Source organism: Ambystoma mexicanum, chromosome 6q, assembly GCF_040938575.1.
Source record: "Ambystoma mexicanum isolate Mex_15411 chromosome 6q, UKY_AmexF1_1, whole genome shotgun sequence".
NCBI lineage: Eukaryota > Metazoa > Chordata > Amphibia > Caudata > Ambystomatidae > Ambystoma > Ambystoma mexicanum.
The window spans coordinates 1,169,466,368-1,169,488,686 of record NC_090937.1 but is presented as its reverse complement, the minus strand read 5'-3'; the positions used below and the strand labels follow the sequence as shown (position 1 = coordinate 1,169,488,686).

Genomic DNA, 22,319 nt, shown 5'->3' with positions numbered 1-22,319 from the left:
CGGGCATTCCATGTCATTAGTTTAACCTTTAACCCATCACCCATTTCCTACGTATATGCATTGTATTGTATTATGACAACCATAGATGCATGTGCAATCAGGACTGGAATGGTGGCTGCATCTGTGAGACCTTTTTCCAACAAACCTGCAACCTTCAACTGCGCAAACTCTCCTCCCAGACTTAAACTCATCTGGGCGATGATCACAACAAGAAAACTTCCCCTTTTGCCCTTTCCCGCCCGCCACCCACATCATCTGCCCCAACTTGACGATGAACCCAAGTAACTGATTGGAACGTTCCTGAGGGTGCTTCGTCGCAGAGCAATGTCCAGCCGTCTGGCCGCCCACGCGGGAGACTCTACGGCCCGATTACATCGGGTTTTGGTCCAGTTTAGCTGTGTCGACTGCACAGCGAAGAGAGCATGTTTCAGTTAGCAGGGGGGATGCCTCATCCGTCCACCGGATCGCCTCTGCCTTCACCCGGGCAGGGTCTTGCATTTGGGTCTCTTGCACGATCTCTAGGGGGCAGCGGAATACATGCCTCAATATATGCCATCGCCTCTGCAGGTTTTTCAAAAAAGTGGGCTCTGCCCCCATGCTGGATTCTCATTTTCGCAGGGAAAATCAAGGCATAGGGTGTATTGCGGAGTCGTAGCTGTTTTTTGACCATCTCGTAGGATCTGCGCTGTGCTTGTATACTTGCAGAAAAGTCTGGATAAATGTGTATCCTGTTGTCTTCATGGTGTAGTGTCCCCTTTTCTCTTGCTAGTCGAAGGATCGGGTCTCTGTCCCTATAATTCAGGAGATGTGCAATGATGGTTCGGGGTGGAGCGCCCGGCTTGAGGGTTGGTGCCAGGGTACGATGGGCCCTTTCGACGAGTAAGTGGTTTGACAGGGAGTCTTCCCCTAATACGGATTTCAATAATTCTTCCACACTCCTTTCCATGCAGCCCTTGCCAAACAACTCTGCCACTCCAACAATGCGGATGTTATTCCTGCGGGACCTGGATTCAAGTTCCTCGCACTTATTTTGCGTCTTACGGAGCTCCGTCTGGAGTAGGGCTATATCACGACCGTGTTGTGTAAGCACGTCTTCATTCACACCTATCCTGTTTTCTGCCTCCGAGATGCTGGCACTTTCCTTTTCCACTCGCGCTTTCAAGGAACCAATCGTCGCCACTATGTCATCTAGTTTCACGTCGACGGCCAGGAACCCATTTTGCACAATTGTTGCCAAGCGGTCTAAGGGGTCTATGTTTTGGCCTTCGGAAGTTTGTGCTGCACCTCCTGGTGTCTCCTGTTGTTGGGAGCTTGTGTAGGAATCCATTGGGCCGGTCTTTCTTACCCCTGCAGTTTTCTTCTCAGTGCGGCCCATTAGGCGACGTCGCAACTTCCAGGGTGGACTGTGCTTTCCCACGTGTGTGTGTTGCTGGCTGTCAATGACTGCCCGCAGCAGTTATGCTGTACGTTGTTAGCACACCACAATGCAGGTATGGGGGTTGACACTGCCTTTTGCGGGTGTACAATCTCGCCCCAGGGGTGTTGCGTTAGATCCCGCAGCTCTCAATGTGTCGGCTGCGCTCCTCAGCCGGGGTCTGATGCAGTGCCTCCGCCACCCACACCGTCGTCCTCCGTGCAGGGGTAAGCGGGTGTTGGGGAAGGGGTTTGGCAGCCCTCCGAACTCCACTGCCCGCAGTGTGTCACAACGTGTGTAGGAGCCCAGGGTCTGTCTCGTCGCATGGGCATTCTACCACAGTGTCTTTGGCTATCAGTCGGTCTTTAACTACCGTCTCGCGGCACACCCAGTTTCTCCCCGAGGCCACAGTGGCAGACAGTGTTTGTTCCCGGGTGGTCCTGAGAGTAGGATTTTCACTTCGGGAGTGCTTCCCGGCGTCAGGTTTTGCAGCGCTCTCACCAATGCAGCAGCGGCAGCCTCTGTCTATAGTAGGGCCTCGCTCTCAAATCTGTACCGCTCGCCCCCACTCCCTTATCACGGATGTATCTTGTATGGGGTGTTGGCCCCCGGTGTCTCCACCACCCCGGTCGGCCCACTTACTTCATCAGCTTAGTCCTAGCTGGGCTTAGCCGCGGGGCGGACCAGGATCCGAGGGGGCAAGCGTTGTCTATACCTAACTCCGTCGGGCTTCTCCTGCAGCCTGAAGTCCGGTGTGGGGAGGTCTGCGCTCCTGCTTCCGCACAGACGAAAAGGAGAAGCGGAACGTCGCCGCCCACGGGCAGCACTTGTGTTTCGGCGGGCTGCCCCTCCCCCACCAGGCCGATCCGCCGTTGCGAGCCTCGGGCTTGAGTGAGAGTCGGCTGGAGCCCACTGGCGGCCGCGCCGCGGCTCAACAGGCGCTGCAGATGCAGGCAATGATATCTCCGCCGTCCCGGGGTCTTCGCACACCGCCTTCACAGGGTGTCTTCCGAGGACCTTCCCCCCGCAATATTCTGTAGCAGCGCGACAGCCAGCGCAAACCTGGAAGGATTTAGAAGTTGAAGGATTTCGATTGAGCCGGAGCTCTTCACCTAGGCGGCCATCTTAGCTGTGCGCAACAGCTCCCCCCCGCCCCCCCGAAGTAGAATTTTAGTTTGAGATATTGCATGAGTAACTTTGGATCGAAGGTCTTCCTGGTAGGCTTGCTCTTTGTTGCCATTACAAATGTTGACACCTAGGTATCTATAGACATCAACCTCTTCCAGTGATTTGTGTACCATTTGTTTCTTTTCCTTCTCAGTATTCTTTTCGGGTATATACATAGCATTTTAGTTTTTTTATACGTTTATTGTTAGATCATTTCTTTTCGTGTAGTCTTCTAAGCTATTAAGCAGATTTTGTAGCCCAACTGCGGTTTTAGATAATATTAAGTTGTCTACATAATATAAGGCTCTTACTTTAGAGATGCCTAAACTAGGCACATCCGCTTGTGTTGTCAAACTCAATTTGTCATGTTAGAAATAAAAAAGTTGAAAAGGGTAGCCGCCATCAAACAACCCTGTTTCAAACCTCGACTCGTCGTAATGGGTTCTGTTAAATACCTCTCTTGAGTTCATCTTATACGGATCGTTGTATTCTGATGCAACTGGTGGATACAATATAAAAGTTGTGCCGGACATCCTGCTGTCCTTAGTTTGTTTAGTAATTTGTTCCGCAAGACCGAATCAAAAGCAGCTTTAAAGTCTACATATACCATATATAGTACTTGGTTGGTTTCTTTCAACTGAGATCTTATTGCTGCTAAAGTCATTAGATTAACTGAAGTACATAAGCCATTCCTAAAGCCGGTTTAGTATGGGTCCAGACATTTAGTTTCTGTGAACCATTTGTTAAAGTCCCTCATTATTCAACTTGCAAATCATTTTCCTGGGACATCCAATATGGCAATCGGCCTTTAGTTGTTGGGATCTTGTCTATTGCCCTTTTTAAAAGATCGGAATAATGGTGGATGTCTGCCATGTAGTTGGTACAATTTGAGTCCGTAACACTTTCCTGAAGATTTCATTTATCACTCCCGTCCAAAGACCAGCATTTTGTTTCAGTGTGATATTAGAAAGCACGTCTGGGCCAAGGGCACGGGACTTAATTCTTTTATTAAGATTTCAATGTCTTGCTGATCAAAAGGAGATAATCTCTCATTTGTTTTTTTCCACATTGTCTTATAAGTCTTTTTCTACTGAGGCATATAAAGCAGAGAAGTGAGTCTTCCAACAACTTTCAGATACACTAGTAAATTGAATTGACATTTGCTCCCGTTTGCTGTCAGAATTTAGCAATTCCCAGATCTCCTTCGAACTTTTATTTCCGATAGCATGTAACATGATTTCACTGTCTTTTTGGTAAAGCATACTTTTCCTGCCAGTGACCCAACAATTTTTGTAGACCGTTTTTAATCGTTTCACTGAAGCCATTTTTGTACAGTGGGCAGAGAACATGCACTACATATTTCTCTGGGAAGTTGTCGTTTTCGAATAAAAAGGTCTATCAAAATTGTGTTTATTCCTGAAGGCCGTTGTCATATGAGCCCTAGTTATTTGTTTAAATATTTGCAGACTTTTTGTGTAGTCACGTATTTCTGGGTCTCCTTTCCCAAGTTGTTTTCTAATCATTTTGTGTAAGCAGGTCACTTAATTATGGGACCATTTAAGTTGATTTCGGCCTTTATTTATGGACAAAGTTGAAGCGTATTTCGTTTGTCGTCTTCCTTGGGTACTTGAGGCCCAAGGCCATTGCAACACAAGTTGGTTATGGTCACTAAAGTCTTGCTCTGCAATCTTGAAAGAGTCAATTTCGGTTATCATCTTACTGTCTAAATATATGTAGTCTATGATACTACTTTAGTTCGCACTTTTCATTGTTACTCCTGTTGGTATCTCAGTTTCTATAGTTCCATTTGCTGTGGTAAATCCTCTTTCGTTCATCAATTGTATCCATCTACAGGTTTCAGGTGTTTGCAATTTCTTTTTCTTACTAATACATTAAAATTCCCAACAATTATAGTAGTATCAACTGAGTGGTCAGTTAGAATAATGTCCAGCATCCTTTCGATGGTTTCAAAAAACACATCAGTTTGGATCAATACATGATTCCAGTAGATATTTAGTGCTGCAATAGTTTTTTTTGCTTTATCTGGATTTTGACTAGCTCGATGTAGTCATTAGGCTGCTCCCATGCTCCGATTTTGCCTCCTGAATATAGGTTTACAGCAGCAAGCAAACTAGCTACTGGGCATCCACAAGACCTCTTAATTGCTGGTACACAAATAATTACAAAGTCGTCCCATACTGGCACATCTGTAAGCCAGGTCTCCTGTAAGAAGATAACATCACCTTGTTGTAATTCATTATTTAGAGTGTTTAAGTGACTGTGTCTGCATGGGTTCCAGCTAATCAAGGTTATGGCTTTTTTAGTTGATTGTTAAGAAGTCTTCTCTAGTCAGTTATTTCAAGTTTAGTCTGTTTCTCTCCTAGTTCGTTGTGATGTTGACTGTCATTTCCGTATTCAAGATACTTACTTATTCTAAAGTCCGGTCTTGATTTAGAGAAAGTGAACCTTTCTCCTGGGTCGGCGTTTCTTTCCAAGTTGGATATTGAGATCCAAACTCTGACGCTTGATCGTCTTTGTCCATAAAATGTTTGCGCTGCTTCTTTACAACTGGGGAGTTTATGTTCCCTTTTCTTTGAGTTGCACTGAATGTGGATGCCAGTTGTATCTCAAAACCCAATTTCCATAAAGCAGTTTTAGCTGGCCAGTTTGTGTTGAAAACAATACCAGATTTAATGTGCAGGATGGCTATATTAAGATCTGGAGCTTGAGGCAATTCGACTATTTATATCAGAGGACTCAAGGTCCTCCAGTTCGTATACATCTTCAAATATATACAGTATTGAGGCTCTGTTCAGTTTGTATTTTGTGAAACTTCCACCTCTGTTTCGTATAATAATTTTATGTTTGTGTTCTGAGGTCACTGTTTGCATTTTCGTTACAGCCCTCGTCGTTTTTTCACCTGATTTTGTAGATGAACTTGCTCGTTTAAATTGCTCTCAGTTTTTTTGCGTGACCGTCTTTCTCCGATGTCTGTAGTACAGCTTCTTTCTTTTTAATGATTTGAGTGCTATGTACATTCACCATGTACTGAAGGATTGATTTCGCCAACTCGTTTCTCCTTTGCTCTAAGGTAACAACTATTTACTTTTCATTAGTCTTTCTCTGTAAAACCTCAGTTTTTCTGTTTTATCCTTTTCTTGGGAGATTCTATTTCAGATTGTTTCTTGACGCTCAATATCCTCAATTATATCATATAATGGTTATTTATGTACAATTTTGGATAATTTATTTTCAAGTTTTTTTGTATTGCTCTTTTTTTTGATACTTCTCCGTAATTTGCTTCAGAGAATTTGTTTCAGGAGATTTCGGTATGATAAGGGCTTTCAAAAATTGCTTGGAATTTGTGGTGTGTTGATTTGGTAATGATTTCTGGTTCTTTGTTTTTATTTCCAATTAGCTTGGTTGAAATGTTTTTTCTTTTGTCCTTTAGTTTTTTAGAAATTGTGAATTCCATTTTCTGCTTAGCATCCTCTATGCATTTTCTCACATCCATCTCTATTATTGTCATGTCGGAAGTAGATGGTTTGCAGGCTAATGGGTCTTGAGAGGATGTCTCTTCTGGCGTCTGCTGGTGCTTTTGTTGCTCTGAGCCGTTTAGTAGTGGCTTAGTGTTACTTGTTTCACTTAAGGCGTAGCTTTCTTCCGTCGCTGTCTGTGTTTCACTTCTTTGCTCATTTACCAATTGTTAAAGCAAAATTTTGTTCGTTCAGTTTTAGGTCAATAGAATCATATAGTTTCATCATGGATGTGATTGCTAAATTCATTGCACGTAAAGAAGTCTCCACTAAGTTTGCTTGTGTAGCTGAAGCTTGAGTGGAAATTTGAAGATCTTTCTTCTTAAGAGATCTCTCAGGAGAACGATTTGAAAATGAAATCGACAATATGGAAGAATTAGGTGTTGTCTTGTACAGCAGTGGGGATTCCGACAAGTTAGAATGTCTAATTTTTTTGATGTTTTTATTTGAGGGGGGGGTGTCTTTTTTTTCTTTGTTCCGCATTTGCTGTACTGTGCAGGTTTTCGGACATTGGATTTTTATGTTTGCTCCTTTCTTTTTCATTGTCCTTTAAGAATTCTGTTTCTTCCTCAATAGATTGAAATACAGTTCTTGCACTCGTAGGTGTCTTCACTTGTTGATGTTGCAACTCCTCAACATGGCGCTCACAGTCTGTTGCGAGTAGGACTCAGTATCCTCCACCACTCGTCCCCCATTAAGTGGCTCCAGGTCCCCATTCTTTCCAACCGTGAATATAGTTTGATCACTAAGGTGGTAATTTACGACTGGAGTCTAGATCTAATAAGACTATGTCCGTAGTAGCTAGTTTAGCTACTTTCCTAGTTGATATTACAGTGACTTTATTTACATTGCTCATCACCTTCTCAGAGTCTTTTGTTTGGTCCGGAGCATAAAATAGCCTAATATCCGTTGATGAGGCAGCTCGTACACGCGATCTTATCAAAAGTGTTTTAGCGATCTCATTGTTCTGTATGGTTTAATATGTGTTCTTTTAAGTTTATCTATTATTTCGAACACCTTTTTTGACGGCATGGCAGATCGTAGTGTATATGTATGTGCCAGTTTGTGTTTGGTTTACCTGTTTAGTAGAGCTAGGGTTGTAGACAAGTTGTCTTCAATATGTACGTGTGGGGTAACGCACGGCTCGACGCTTAGAAACTACCGCTTGCAGGGTAACCAAAGAGCGCCGAGACCGTAAGCCGACAGCAGCAGCGCAGCGTTTTCCCAGTGGCTACCGCAAAAAAATAAATGGCAAACCTTCATCACACAGCAGGATCAGAGGCAGCACATCCTCTGGAATAATCTTTCAGTAGCTCTTCCTGCTGGGAGTTCAAAGGCGAAAGAGGCAGACAGTCACTGCCAGCTAATTTATAAAATAACAAACAGTTGCCGAGACAGTCAGCTAAAATAGTTCCAAATCCGTTAGAAGTCCAAGCATTAAATCTTCTTGTGCAAAAAGGTTCAAGCATTAGCCTCTGTGCAGACTCAAATCGGACGTAGTGTTAGTAAGGATTCCTCCGTCTAAAGCACAGTGCGTTCTGCTAACAGCAAAGAGCAGGTATGCAGGCAGCTTACCTCTCAATATTCTCTTGTAACATTGAGAGGGAGTTGATGTTTTCCACTAGCCGCTCGGTCCGCCATGCTCAGCCACACGCAGACTCACAAAGACTCGGATTGACACTGCACTGCTTCACGGGAGAAGTGAGCCCTTGAGGCAATTACTCCTCCCCCTTTCACAAACAGAATGAAAATACTGTTTCTGCTGTCCCTCCAAAAACAAGCAGGGTGCTCTGCAGACTATCTCACAAAGACTCGGCTTGACTCCGCTCACACGCCTCCTCCTAAGAGAAGCCTGGCTGCTCTGCCACTCTACCAACCTTGGGTAGTACAGGCCTATATTAGAAGTTGTTGTTCTAAAACCAAGGGTTAAGTCTTGTTGAGTCCAATACCAATTGGACTTCAGAAAAACGTACCCAACACCAAACCATCGCCCGTACTGAGCTGCCCCACTGTTGCTGCCGAAGTGTCCCTGCCATACCCTGTACTATGGAGGTTGCCCTTGGTTGAGGCTGCACCGGTATCCAAACTGGTGCTTGCGGCTGGGTCGGCACTGTAGGTGCTTGCGGCAGCCCTTCCTTTATAAGGCCTTTTAATAAGCCAGACATTTGTTCTGACCAAATGAGGGTGATACATCTCTCAAAACAGCATTCTTCGCACACTGGAGAGGCCTGGTCCACAGCAGTAGCCTTATGTGTGGTGGACGGAGGTTTGCTGTGCCCCCCTTGCCTTGCCTGCGCATAAACTTGCTTCGGTGTGCCTTACTGACATCAATGGCACAGGGTATGCCGTACACAAGGGTGTTTGCATGGTAGACCATTCCACCCATGTGGTGGAATCAGGCCTGGATATAGAAGGCGTTGGCACTTGCATGCCCACAGACTACATGGTATGCACCACATCATGCAGCGCCATTTTGGATGCGCCCACAGGAATGGGCAGGAAACTGGAGTATGGCGCCGAGTCTGTACAAGTAGGCCTCTTACTGCCCTCGAGCTGCTGCTCGGTACTCCAATGCACCTCAGGTGTAGACCTGGTAGGCTTACTGCCCTCGGGCTTGAGCCCAGTAGTACTTCTGCGTGAAGACGTCCCCTCAGGCTTGGGCCCGGCACCAGAGCAATGCCCCTCGGGGATAGCCACGGTATCAGAACTGTGTGGTCCCTCAGTCAAGGACATGGTAGGATTTTGTAATTCCTCGGCCCATGGGGTAGCTGCAAGAGCCTCGAGGTCTTGCCTGGTATCAGGATCAGCACAAACTCTTCAGCTAAGGGGAGTCCCAGGAAAGGAATCCCCCGTTTTTCTTTGAAAAAACAGTACTTATCTTAAGTGACTAACTTTTGAAGAACAAACTTCTTCAGCTGTTCTGGGGGCGACCTGGAGAAAAGCACCCTCCACCTGGCTAGTCGATTTTTGAGTGATCGGTGAGTTAGAGCCTCACATGCGGAGCAACCTTCCCAGCGATGATCCGCACCCAAGCACCGGAAACAAAGCGTGTGGGGATTCGGCAGTGGGAACAACCCATCGCAAGACCGGCACAGACTAAATGCCACCAACGACGTAACTAACCAGGGAAGACGAGGCACTGGAGGCCGGTGGATAGAATTAGTGAAAAAAAGAAAATACAGGGGAATGCTAAGGCATGTGGGATTACAAAGAAAACCTTAACCACTAGCACTGTGAGAATAGGTCCGCTCCCGTCGGCGTGCAGAAGAGGACTGAGGTGAGGCGCCAGAGGGCGGTGTCTGCTGAGCCAAGCGCTGTGCGCCACTTGAAATTTAAAGAAGAAATACTTTGTGGAAAAAAAAAAGGTTCTGTTCCCCTTCACTAGCGAGGGACGCCTATGCAGTATGGAGGGAAGGGGGCGGGATGTAGGAGTACAAGCAAAAATGTTGTGGCACGGCCCTTTAAGGGCACTAGTCACGTTTTTTAGCCATAAGGGGTAAACCCGAATAATGCAAAAATGGTAAAAATGTAACTGCTGCAAACAGCTTGTCTTTAGGCACATATAAAAGTAACCAAAATCCCATGTTTAAATTACTACAGTGAAACAAAAGTATTCCCCACTGCGCTGGAATTTGTGCAATTGTAAAAAAACAAGAATTCAAAAGGGAAACAGTTTCCCAGTACTGATAGTCTGAAGGACTAATCTGTTTCCCAATAACAAATGAGCAAAAGGCAAGTGAAATGAAGCTGAAGGCTTTACTTCTCTTCAAAAAGTCAGGACAGGATCAAAAACAGCAAAAAGAATGGGGGATCCATAGGAACCTATGGAGCGAAGGTTTCCTGAAACAGATAGGGAGAAGTACATGGAGAAGTACAAACTGTGCAACAGGCTGCATTGTTAAGCAGAAACCTGTGCAGTTCCCTCTGGGACCACTGCAAAAGATTTAAGACTACAGGTGTTGGCAGTAAACCCACTTGGTAGCAGTCTGTACCACACAGATTCACTGTGGTAGCTGTGGCTGAGCAGTCAGACTTCCCTCAAGAAGAGTTAGGCAGTATGCAAAGTATACACAATAGGCACTCAGATACAATAGCACAAGCAAACACTGACCAGAGCTAGGTGTAAAAGTATATACTTATTTATTTTAAAGGCACACTCATAAATTACACTAGCACAGAAAAAGGTAAGTAAGTCAAAACACAGTCACTATTACTTTTATGTACATCCCTAGTCATTTGTTTGACAAGTCTGAGTTAACATCACTTATTTCCAAACAGAGGTGAGCGCTTAACGTCAGATGGCACTCCAACAAGTTATTAGAAAAGGGAGGGAAAAAGCAGAAGTAATGAAAGCAGCAAGGTAAAACACTTTTCACATAAGGTTAGAAAAGGCAGTCAATTGTGGAACAAGGAGAAGTGGTTTGTGGCCCGCTTTAGAGAGAGCCAGGCGAAAATATGCCAAAGATCACACAATGTCACAAGTCTTTGCAGGTGAGTAGAAAAGGTTTTACTGAATTTAGAAAAAGTTTAGTTAGGGTGTCCCAGGCTTACCCAGGTTCGAAAGCCGAGGGCTAAATCTACCCCGTACAATCGGTGGCAAGGGAAGCCGGGCGGAACACAGTACCTTTAAAAGTGGAAAGGATCCTCCAGCGGTCGTAGTTGTTCCTGGTAGTGGGCGGCGTCGTCCAGAGGAAGAGGTGATCTCGACGTGGAGGAAAGCTGAAGGTCGTTGCACTACCAGGGATGAGACCAGCCGTGGAGTTTTACTGTTACAAAGGATTTTACCCCTCTTTCGCGGTTGAGGTAAAAAGTGGTATCCCGGTTGCCGGGGTGCTTGGCACAGGCAAGGCGGCCACGAGATGCTTTGGGACGGCGAAAAGAAGGCAACAACTGGTTGTCCCCACCAGTTAAGGGAAGGAGAGTCTCCGGTGGGAGATCTCCTCTGTCGTCGGAAAAAGTGGTGAGACGGTTCCGCAGGGCTCCACCGGTGTTGTCGTCTTGGCAGGTCGGCTCGGCTTCTCCCTCTTCGGCTTCTTAGGTCCTGTGGCGACTTCTGAAGAACCAGTCCCAAAAACCCTGCTTTTAAGCAGCAAACCCCCATTCATACAGCCTAGCTGTCACTCAAACATGCTAAGTGGTGAGCGGAGTGGCTCACCACTTGGGCCAATCACACCAGAGTGCGACATGAGTTGGCAAGGCAACTCAGTCCAGGGTGCCTAAACCCCCTCCTACACCCCCTGTGGTACCCAGACAGAATGGCACCACTGTGGAGGGCTTCTGTGCAGAAGCCCGCCAAAAGTGGAACAAAGGCTCGACTCGGGTTCAGGGTTACTGAAGTGAACCTAGACGCCATTTTGGCGGCGAGTTCTGGCAAAAAATCCCAACCGGTGAATTTATATTAAATAAATAAACCGGCTGTATCTTTAACATTGCACCAAAAAGTGGTGCATTAAAAACAATGGGAAATCCCATTGGGAAATATTCCGGTGGAATATTTCCGTGGTATCCACTGCCACCAGCCAGAACTCGGCGAGGGGGGACGGGACAGTACCCCCTCGATAACAGACCCAGGGGCAATCTAATTGCCCCTACCAATACTTCCACAGTAAGATGGTTTGTACTGGTTAAGTTCCTAAGTTAAGGCTAGTAAAGTCAATGGTGACTTTACAGACCCAGGGAGACAGTAGTCAGTCCCAGGGTGTGGAGTCTATGTTTGGGGGTCTCTATGACACCCCTGTGTTACTGCACTGAGGGTGCTGTGTAACACACATTCAAAAACCAATGATAGCCTATGGGGGAAAAAATACCCCCTAGCCCATAAGCACATAGCAAGTCACAGAAACACTCTCAAGTCATGTCCAAGAGTGAGGGTAAAAGAGTCTCACTCTTGGCAGGAGAAAAAATAAACCCCAAAAAATCCAGCAAAGCTGCTGGGGGACTCACTAGGTTAGGAAATTCAGCCTAAACAGAGAATTCTCCCTAACATGCATGTGTGATAAAAATGTGCCGCCACCAGATCCGGGTTGCAAGTTTGAATGAGCCAGTCACCCAGGTAGGGGAGTACATTAATCTTCTCTGTCCTGAGAGGAGTTGCCACCACGGCAAGCAGAACAAAAAGGAAGAAACCGGATCTCTTAGTGGGATTTTCCAACCATGACCCTTAGGTACTTCCTGCGCTTCAGATGAATTTGCACAGGAAATCGGCTTCCTGGTAGTCCAGGGAAACCAACCGGTCCTGAAGCTCAAGAATCTGAGTGAAAGTAACCATGTTTTTCTAGTCCTTGCACAAGTACAAGTTCAAAGAGCCTCACATCCATCATGGGATGTGGACTCCCCCATTTCTTCGGGACCAGAAAGGGGATTACCAGCCCTTTCTTCTCTCTGGATAGGGCCCCAACGAGCCAACTGCAGAGAGCCATGGCTCTCTTCTGCAGACACTGACAGACCTCCAATAGGGGCGCTTCCAGAAGCAGTGAATGGCTGAACAGAGAAAGGTCAGAGGGGGGCAGGGGGGGTGGGCGAAAGTGGGAAAAAGTTGAAATGGATGCTTCTGATCCAAGGCAGAAGGCTGAACATCCAACGCCAAGGACTTCACATTGGCCCTTTCATGCTTGGAAATTCTGCATGGATTGGTCAGCCTTTGCCTCAATTAGGTTGTTCCTTTCTAACAGTATTTTTGGATTGTATGTGGGGGGCAAAGCCAGACGCCCTCATCCAGAAGTGTCTTTGCATAATAGGCCTGGAATTGTTTGCATGCCCTAGAGATCAGACTCTACAGTCCAAAAGCAAACTTCGACAAAGTGCAAGTGGTATCGACATTCCCCAAGGAAAGACTATTCGATGTGAATAATTTCCAACCCATGGCAACTAGCTTCATGCCCTTCATGTTATGTTGCAAGGAGGAAACAACGTGGTTTTCAACCCTGTTGTTGCAGCTTGTACCACAAAGCTCTCTGGCGAAGGTAGCCAGGAGAGAAAACCAGGACTCAAGACAGGTGGACAATGTTTTTTTGGCAAAGCCACAGTCCGCCACAGGGACAGACTTGAGCTTCTCCTAGGCCGCCAGAACAGGAGTGGCCAACGACTGGCTTAAAGCCCGCCATTTGAATATGCAACAGCAATGAACAGAGGTGCACTGCGTACTTGGGTGGCTGTAAAGCACACAAAGTATGCAAGCACTTAAGTGAAAATAGCGAAAATGTGGAATCTGTGGGAGGAAGGAATCCATTAAGAATTTAGTATTGCAATTATGTGTACATGTACATGTGAATGTTGTTTATGTTCCACTTTCAAGAGTACATTGTTACAACTAATATTTTCTATACTTACTCTTTGATATCACGAAGTTGATCAACATCCTGAGGTTTTGTAAAATCGGGGTCGTGCGCTAGCAGGTGGATCATATATGGGACAACATATTCAGGCAGCAAGGATAGCAGCTTTTCTGGAAGAAGGGGTACATGCATTTTAGTGATACTAACAGAAGCACTCAAATTTTGACTGCGGCTCAAATATTTTCTTGAGGAAGAGGCAGTGAAATATGTACAGTTGTAACATGAATTCAAGTTCACATCTGTTCAGTTTGTAAACTAAAGTATACGTTGCTATGCCCAAACCCTGGTCAAAATAAATCTTGTCCAAGTCTTTCAGGTGTCACTTGTGAGGCCTACTTGGGGCAGATCGATACAGAAAAATGTCTCTGAATTGAGTGGTACTTTTCAATAGCATTTACCTTTGGCAGAACTTTCAATTTGAAGTTGCCTGATATATGTTAGGAGGTTCCATCGTAGGCATGAACCAATTTGCTCATATACATACCTGCTTAAATGTGGCTTTATAGAAAATGGGGCTTGGCCCATTGGAAGGTGGGGAATTAACAGGCAAGGATGTCATGGTGGCTTACTTGCATGTGGATCTTCTGGAATGAATGCTAAGCCTCAAGTGAGGGAACATATGCGTGGCATGTTTGGATCTCCTTTAGCCAGGAAGCAGTCAGGTCCAGGTTAGCTTTCCTTGGGTATGGCTTTGTTACTGTTCTCCTTTCTGCAGTGTTAATCAACACATGAAAAGACTAAAAGCACAGACTGTATGGTTATCAACTTCAGTAGAACAATGGGAAGTCTGGTGCCCCAACCAAACGCATTGCCCAGACCACGACTCTTTCGTTGCCAGCGGACAGATATATCTGAAGAGTAGCCCATGGGGGCAAATAAGATTCCTCAGGAATAAAACTGCTGAACAGTGTTGCTGGAAGGGTGCTAATAAATTTGCAATAGGAAACTATCCATCAGAAAAAGTGCTGCCTTAAATCAAGAAATAAGATACTGAACTAATGGGTACAGACATCTTACAACAAATGTCTGCTCAGGCACAAATTAAATCAGAAAATCAAAATATGGCCATTAAATGGATGTGTCACAGTGACAATGATGCCAGAAAAGACTGAACTGAATCAACGATTGTATCTTCACTCATTTATTTCCCCCATTATACAGTTTTATTGCTTCCTTGCCCAGAGGCAACAATCAAACACCACACAGTTTGTTGAGGTAGTGCATGGCTACTGTTGTCCATCAGGACCCCATGCACTTGTCTCATACAGATGGGAGGAGAAATCAGGGAGGGCACGATAGCACTCTACCCCAGCAAGCTAATATGTTGCAACGTTTATGCCAGGGTCCACAGGCCACAGACCATAAAATCTTGATGGCCTACCCTGCCCGTCAAGGAGGCATCCATGACAACATGAAGCTGGGATAAGATTGCTGGAGCAACGCCCCTCTTACCATGTCTCGAGGGCCCAACATAGGTGATCAAGGCACAGGGCCTGATCCACAGAACATTTTCCAATGGGATTGAACCATTATAAAACGCTTCTGTGAATCAGGCCCACAGTGTCCAAGACAGGCAGAAATGTTGCTATGGAGCGGAGACCACCGACTCTGATGCAGTCATTAGGGCGAACATATGTGCAAATGTTGACATGAATTTACAAAATCAGCTTTGGGAGGAAGGCTTTTGGGAGGCCACCCTATTATGGTGAAACCGATGGAGTTTATTGTAACCCCCCCCGGCCCCCAGCTCAATGCTCCTTTGGAAGCCAACCACCTTCTCCACCCCTTTCAGGCCGGCTTCCGCCCCGGTCTGGGAACAGAGTGTGTAATGGTGGCCCTCATGGATGACATTGCCCTGCTTCAGGACTGCAGAGAGGTGGGAGCTTTGATTCTCCTTGACCTCCCTGCTGCTTTTGACACTGCTGACCATCAAAAACTGCTCCAATGCCTTCAAGGGGCAGGAATCTCAGGCACCCCTCTTAGTTGGTTCTCCTCCTTTCTGTCTAACCGGTTTAAAACACTTTCTCTTGCCCCTTTCAGTTACTCTCCCAAAGCTTTGAATTGTGGGGTTCCTCAATGGTCTGCCTCATCTCCCCTCATCTCCCCTCTTGTTGAACATATGTTAATGTTAAAGGTATTTGTACAGCGCACTGTCACCAATGGAATTGGTGCCCAGGCACTCCGGCGGATCTGCAAACAAGAAGGCGGGTGAAGTGGGAGTAGGAAAGTGACAAAGGTGGTGTCCTGTTGGCAGCTTCAGTTCGGTTTTCGCTGTGCGCTGAGCTTGGGTGTGAATATCGGATCGATGTGAGTCTTCGTGTGCTGTTGGTGCGACTTGTGTTTGTTGTTGCAGTGTGGTGAAGTGCATGCGGTTTGCTGTGCGAGAAGGTGGTTGTATGGATCTTTGTGTGAGTTAAGTATGCAGTAATTTGAGCTTTTTGGTTAGTGGGTTTCACAGGTGGTTTACAATGAGATCGTACTCTTAGATTTAGGATATCTGAGGGTGGGAGAGGGATCTAGGTTTCAGCGAATGACAAGCAATAATTAAACAACTTGATTCCTGATACCGAGACAACAGAAGAAAAGCCTAGGCTTCACATAATGGCAGGCAGTGATCAAATGCCAAAATTTGGACACCTAGATAACGGGAGAAAGGCCTATGTTTCACAGAATGGCTGGCAGTAATTAAAACACCTAGATTTGAGACACCGGGGGAATTTATACATGCGCGCCCTAGTCAATCTGATTACTAGCCATGGGGTACACTTTTTCCTCTTACGCTGACGACAAACAGATTCTTTTTTGGCTCAATGTCCCATCCTCTAACCCCCCCTCCCAAAATGTAATGAATGTTCATCTGCGGTTGGGGACTGGATGGCCAATAATTGGGTTAAACTCAACTGAGATAAAACAGAGGTCTTATTGGTTGGGTCCAATCACACAGGACAGCCTTGGACTGGAAAATACTGGCCTACCTGCCTTGGCCCATGCCCTGAACCTACTACAGTAGTTAAGAGCCTAGGGATCAAAGGTATGCCCTAAGGCTCTAGAGAGGCCCAAATCTCTGCTTCACTAAATTGAAAATATTGACAAATTCTCCCTTTTTTACCATCCGAGTCTAGGACAAAGATTGTGACTGCAGCCATCATGGGATCCCTAGACAACTGTAACGGTATTTATGTAGTTAAAACGGCTGCAGACTCTCCAGAATGCAGCTTCTCACCTCGCTCTGGGAGCCCCCAGACTAACACTCTCTGAAGACCTTCATCACCTTCACTGACTCCCGATTAGGAGCCAAGTTAAGTATAAAATCCTGTGTCTTGTTCATGGTGCCACTCATAATACTGGGGCTGAGGTTCTAGGATCTAGCAGGCTTTATCACTCGGCTAACCAATCTTTACTGAACATTCCCAGATTCCGCCGGGCCACAGCTGGAAGAAGATCCTTTATGGTTCTTGCAACCACGCTCTGCAACGATCTACCTCCTGAGCTTCGTAATATTCCAGAATACCTTTTTTTTTCGAAAGAATCTGAAAACCCATCTGTTCTAGCCCTGCCGGTATGACGCTGCTCTCTTCCTCTCTCGTTCTAGCGCCTTGATGCCATATATACACAATACAATATGGAAGAGACTGAGTTAAGCCAAACCCAATCAAGGTAAATCGCAGAGTGGCAAGGCTTAACCTCAGGGAGGGTGCGAGAGTGGTCTAGGTCTACAATTAGTCCACAATGATCTACACCAATAATTCTAGTTAAACAGGTAAGTATAAAAATATACAATAGTTTAATAGTCCTTTAAAATACACAACAAGCAAGTAAACCACTAGTCAAACATTGTCACACCAAAATGACCAGTGTAACATAGACAAGCACTCAGATGCATTAGAAACATAAATGAAACTTCAGGAGAAGCGTAGAACAGCTTCCCTAAGCTCTTAGAAAGTCAAACCCCAAGATGCTTTGGGGCCCAATGCCCACAAGATACTAGTTTCAAAGTAGATACTTCACAGGTAGGTTTCTTAAAATATTTGTGACACCAGTGGTTATGATTAATAAGAGTCCAAAAGCTAAAGTTCAGTTAAGCAAACTCACTCAATCCCAGTCCTTAGAATAGTCCTAGGAAGGGATCATTGATTAGGCCTCAACCGACCAAAGTCAGGAAACCACGATTCAGGGACAGGACTTCATGCTCTTGAACCCTATGGATGGCTGGCGGGCGGAAAGAAACAGGTATGTATACCCCTGACTCTTGGTCCCGTCGAGGAAGGCTTAGTAGTTGCGGGTGCAGTGGTCTCTTTTGGACTCATGATTTAATTTTGGTCGGCCGCAGTGCTTAGGAATCTGTTCCAGACAGCTTCCAGCACAACATCCCCAAAAAAAGAAAGATTAAGACTTCTGTGGAGCAGGCCACCTCAGAACACATTCAGGGATCATAGGAGGAGTGTTGCAACGGAACTACTATCCATCTGATATTAGTATCATGTGGCGACAAGCGATCTTCAGTGAATGAAGAAAGGAGCAGGCCAAGCCCAGTTTACATTCATGCAAGAAGGCTAAAAATGAAGGAGCAGGTGTCTTGTTACACAAATTGAAGATGTTTCAAGGTTGAACTCAGAATGGTGACTGCTGCAGCGAGGTAGCCCAGGATCAAGCCTCAAGTAAGGGTCTAGACTTCTTGTTCCCACTGGTCGAAGGGTCCAAGCACAGAAAGATCTTCTTGAGATCAAGCAGAGGAGCAGGGATCAACTGGCTGCTCTATTTAGTAGAGGACTTGCGTCTAAAGATCTGTCAAATGGCTGCGGGAGCCCTCCTTTTTGGGCAGGGTCGAAGCCCAATGGTAAGGATCTGCACCAAACAAGCAGTGTCTACCCAATCATGGATAGTCACTGGCCACATCTGCATAGCAACAGACATTCAGGCAGCAGGATGTGTACTGGGACAAGAAAGTTCCAGCCCCCACATCAGGGCTCACATACAACCCACACCTTTACCTGCAAAAGCAGCATCTTTCCACAGTAAAGGGCATTCCTTTTTTCTTGTTTTAAGTATATCTGATTCATAATAAACCTATATACATTGTATCATCATTCATCTACAATAAATCAGTTTATTATTTTTTATTTTATTGTGCATTAGGTTTATATTAAACCTTTTCACAATACAAAACCAGTTTGTTATAAAGAAAGTAAACGTAAAACACAACTTTAAATATACATCTAAAAAAGACAAGATAAAACAGTTTGCATGCTCATTAAAAAAACAACAAAGTGCTTGCACAGGATTGTCACCTAATGTAAGAAACCATACAAATAAGATGTTATACATCTACATATGGTTGTGACTTTCTCAATGCTCTCTATTTGCATCTTAAAAACAATGGACACACTTACATTCATATTACATTTGTGATTTAAAGTTTCGCTATCGATGTTAATGCTTATGAAGATTTATGCCACTAGTGCTGTTTAACGTAGGCGATTAATCTTTCACTTCCTAGATTTAGCCTCAATTAAAACTTGATTGTTGAGATATTTAGTGAAATTTGATTTGCGTTTAATATCTTCCTCCACATTTGCTTTGCGTCTAATAATCTAAACTTAGATACTTAAAAAGTATTCATTCTCCATATTAGAAAACTTGTACTTTTGGTTAAAAGATGCTCTAGCGTTTCCTCTTCAGGAGGGTATGGTGCAAAATCTGCGAGAAGCATCTACAGGCCTTTGTTTATGCGTCTGCGCTGAATAGCTTTGGTTGGCCATAGAATGATGCGCATTTGCATGATATGGTTACTATATTTCTGATCCGGAAATCTTTGCATGTATTTTGGTATTTGACGCAGTGGTTTTATCTGGAAATGTCCAGATTTAAAAACATATTTATAACAATTGTCCCATAAGGTTATCCAATCGCAGTGTCTCCATTTTTTTTTCGCCAGGCCGGGCTGCTCCATTAAAAGCACATGATATATATCTGCGGCCTTCAATATAGACTTGCATTGTTCTCTCCAAGTTTCTAAGGACTTATCGTACTGTCTAATTAATGCATTCGCAAGAGCGGGTAAAGTGGGAGCAGAGCTATCAGATATTAAACATTTTCTACATAGTGCTAATGTTTGCCAGGTCACTATTGATATCAAGCCCAATTCAAATCTAATTATTTGCACTGGGAAACTTTTAGGCAGGGATACTAGTGATTGCCAATAGACCCCTTTGATCATATTCCAGTTTGGTTGATTCACTTGTAATTTTGCTTATGCACCGTATGTAACTATTGGGATAACTTTCTGTTTATAGAAAGTTATGTTCGGGATGCACAAACATGTCCCATATTTCTTTTGTATGATTTTAGCTTGCAAGGTTAGAGTTTCCATTTTGTACCCAGTTTCACTTTTATATACTAGGTCTTTCAGGTTATTATTGATGTTTTGACCAAGATATTTATACTTGTGGACTCGCTCCAAAGATTTGATGCCAATAGTCCACTTGTATTTCAAGTTCCTGTTTTTGTTACTCCACATAACTAAAACATTTGATTTATATGTTAATCGATAATAAATTATCTTGTGCGGATGATTGTAGCGCAGATAATTTACTTTGTAGGCCTATAAGCGTTAAATCCACTATCACTATCCACTATCTGCGTACAATAACCACGGTACTGGGAGGCCTCCCACTTTGGGTGGAAAAGATCTTATAATTTCTATTACAATGTTGATGTCCTTGATGTCAAAATTAAAAAGGGTGGCGGCAAGCCCTGTTTTAGGCCTCTATAAGTCAATATGGGTTTGAAAAGAAGCTCCTGTTGGTTCAATTGTATCTGTATAGAAGTTAAAAAAATTGCTGAATTAGGTTAAATATGTACGCAGGGCAACATGCGTTTGTCATCTTTTGCCATAATAGTTCTCTAGATATGCTATTGAATGCTCGATTAAAGTCGATAAAAACAAGGTAAACTGGTTGGTTAGTTGCAACAACTTGATTTTTGATTGCATTTAAAATGAGTAGATTAACCGTGGTGCCAGGCCCTGCTACAAAGCCATATTGGTATGTGTCCACTTGCATTGTCTTTTTTATCAAGTTAAGCAAATCTCTTAAAATAAGCCTTATAAATCAGTTAATACAAAACAAAAAAGAAATTAAATCGCAGTTCATTCATCTCTTCCCAACAGTATAAAACCCAGAACAATTCTAATGTCAAATTATATTACACACTGATTGTGACAGCTGACGTTTCCCTATAACTTATCACACACACAAAATGTTTTGCAATAGTCTAAAATCCATTGAAACCATCTTCACCAACTAATTGATATACAGCCTTAATAAAGTGCACAAGTGCAATAATTATCTGTTTATTCGTCCCAGAAAACAGTGAGGCCCTTAATAGTTCAGCATGATCAACCGTTATGTCAGCTGTAAACTTCCAAAACCAACGCTTTCAAGTATATGTTTCCCGACATTCTATAATTAAATGTTTCCAACACTCACTATTGGTTTTGCAACAACGACACTGCCTATCCTCGTGCGGTAACCCACGCCTAGGACCCACATCATCCAAGGTGCATAGTACATTTAACCTAAAGCTTCAAGCCCTGACTTTACAATCCAGGAATAACAAGTAGCTGGCCACTTAAGAATTGCTTGCAAACATATATGTAGTGTTCATATGCCTTTTATGTTTGTAGGACATCGCATTGTGTCTCAATTTTTCCGAATCGTCTAGTGGAGTACAGCAAAAGCCCTAATAGACGAGATGCTCAACAATCCTCAAGGGAGCACCTCCCAAGTACCATTTGTATTTGTTTTTGTTGTACCTTTGCTACAAACTATTACAGTCCATTTGAGCATGTTAATTTTCAGACCATTGTAATTTATCCATTTGCCTAGGGCAAACAAAGATCTATATGCTCCAATGGGAGTCATATTGAATATCATAATGTCATCGGCAAATGCCAATGCACCAATTCTGAGACCCCCAATTTTAGGCGGTATAGATCTCACATTATCCAGCACAAACTTATCTGACAAATACAAATTGAAGAGGTGCTGCGCAAGGACACACCCATGCCACATCCCAAGCGATGTGCTGACCTCCCTAGTGACATTGCCCTGTGTGTTTAGACTGACCTGAATCGAGGTGGCCCTATGGAGGGTAATCAAGATGTTTAACAGCCCCGCAGAAATACCCCCACCTATACAGTTTACTCCACAACAGGGCATAGTCAATGTTAGCAAACGGAGGGGTTAGGTCAATACATTACATATATAGAGTGTCCAGAGCTTCAAAAGCGCTTTGCTGTATGTATGTACATCTCCAATTCCCCACTGTGTTGGCGGGAAGGGGGGAATGACGGCAGCTCCAGCATTTCTGGCAAGAGGTGAAGTCGAGAGATGGCGGGATGCTAGGGTGTGACTTTGTGCTGGATGGAGCTTTAGCGCTCTTGAACATAACGACAGAAGGAGAACTTCGATTAGGGGGAAGTACAGGAACACTATGTGCAAACTTGTTAATGAGCCCTAGGAGCTGTAAAGTGAAGCAATGGAGACAAAGGGAGGCACCATACATCATACAGTGGTACTAAATAATTTGGGACACTAAGCATAGAAAGAATTACGGCAATAGTTTGAGGTATGTAGGGAAGGCAGGGTATCACAATTATTGACACTGACAATGGATACAATTTGTAAAACCTTTACTGAAAAGGCTGGGGTTGGAGAAACTAGTATTTTTCCATATCACTCAGATGGGACTAGTCTCATCCATTAAATAAAAAGAGTCCTTGAAGTCCGTCAAATAAAAATGGCCTATGCTAGCAAAATCCAATGCCTGCCCTATCTCATGTACAAATATGTAAAAATTTGATGTATG

The 22,319-nt window shown here is 44.3% G+C and overlaps 1 protein-coding gene across 2 annotated transcripts in view; it reads right to left on the bottom strand.

Annotated features, from left to right (window-relative positions):
* PDS5A (PDS5 cohesin associated factor A) overlaps positions 1 to 22,319 on the bottom strand; it is a 1,291,333-nt gene that overhangs the window by 371,683 nt on the left and 897,331 nt on the right. For both annotated transcript variants that reach the window (XM_069631774.1, XM_069631773.1), the window contains exon 26: positions 13,447 to 13,561. In XM_069631774.1, coding sequence (XP_069487875.1) covers positions 13,447 to 13,561 — 115 coding nt within the window. The remainder of the gene's footprint in view (positions 1 to 13,446; positions 13,562 to 22,319) is intronic.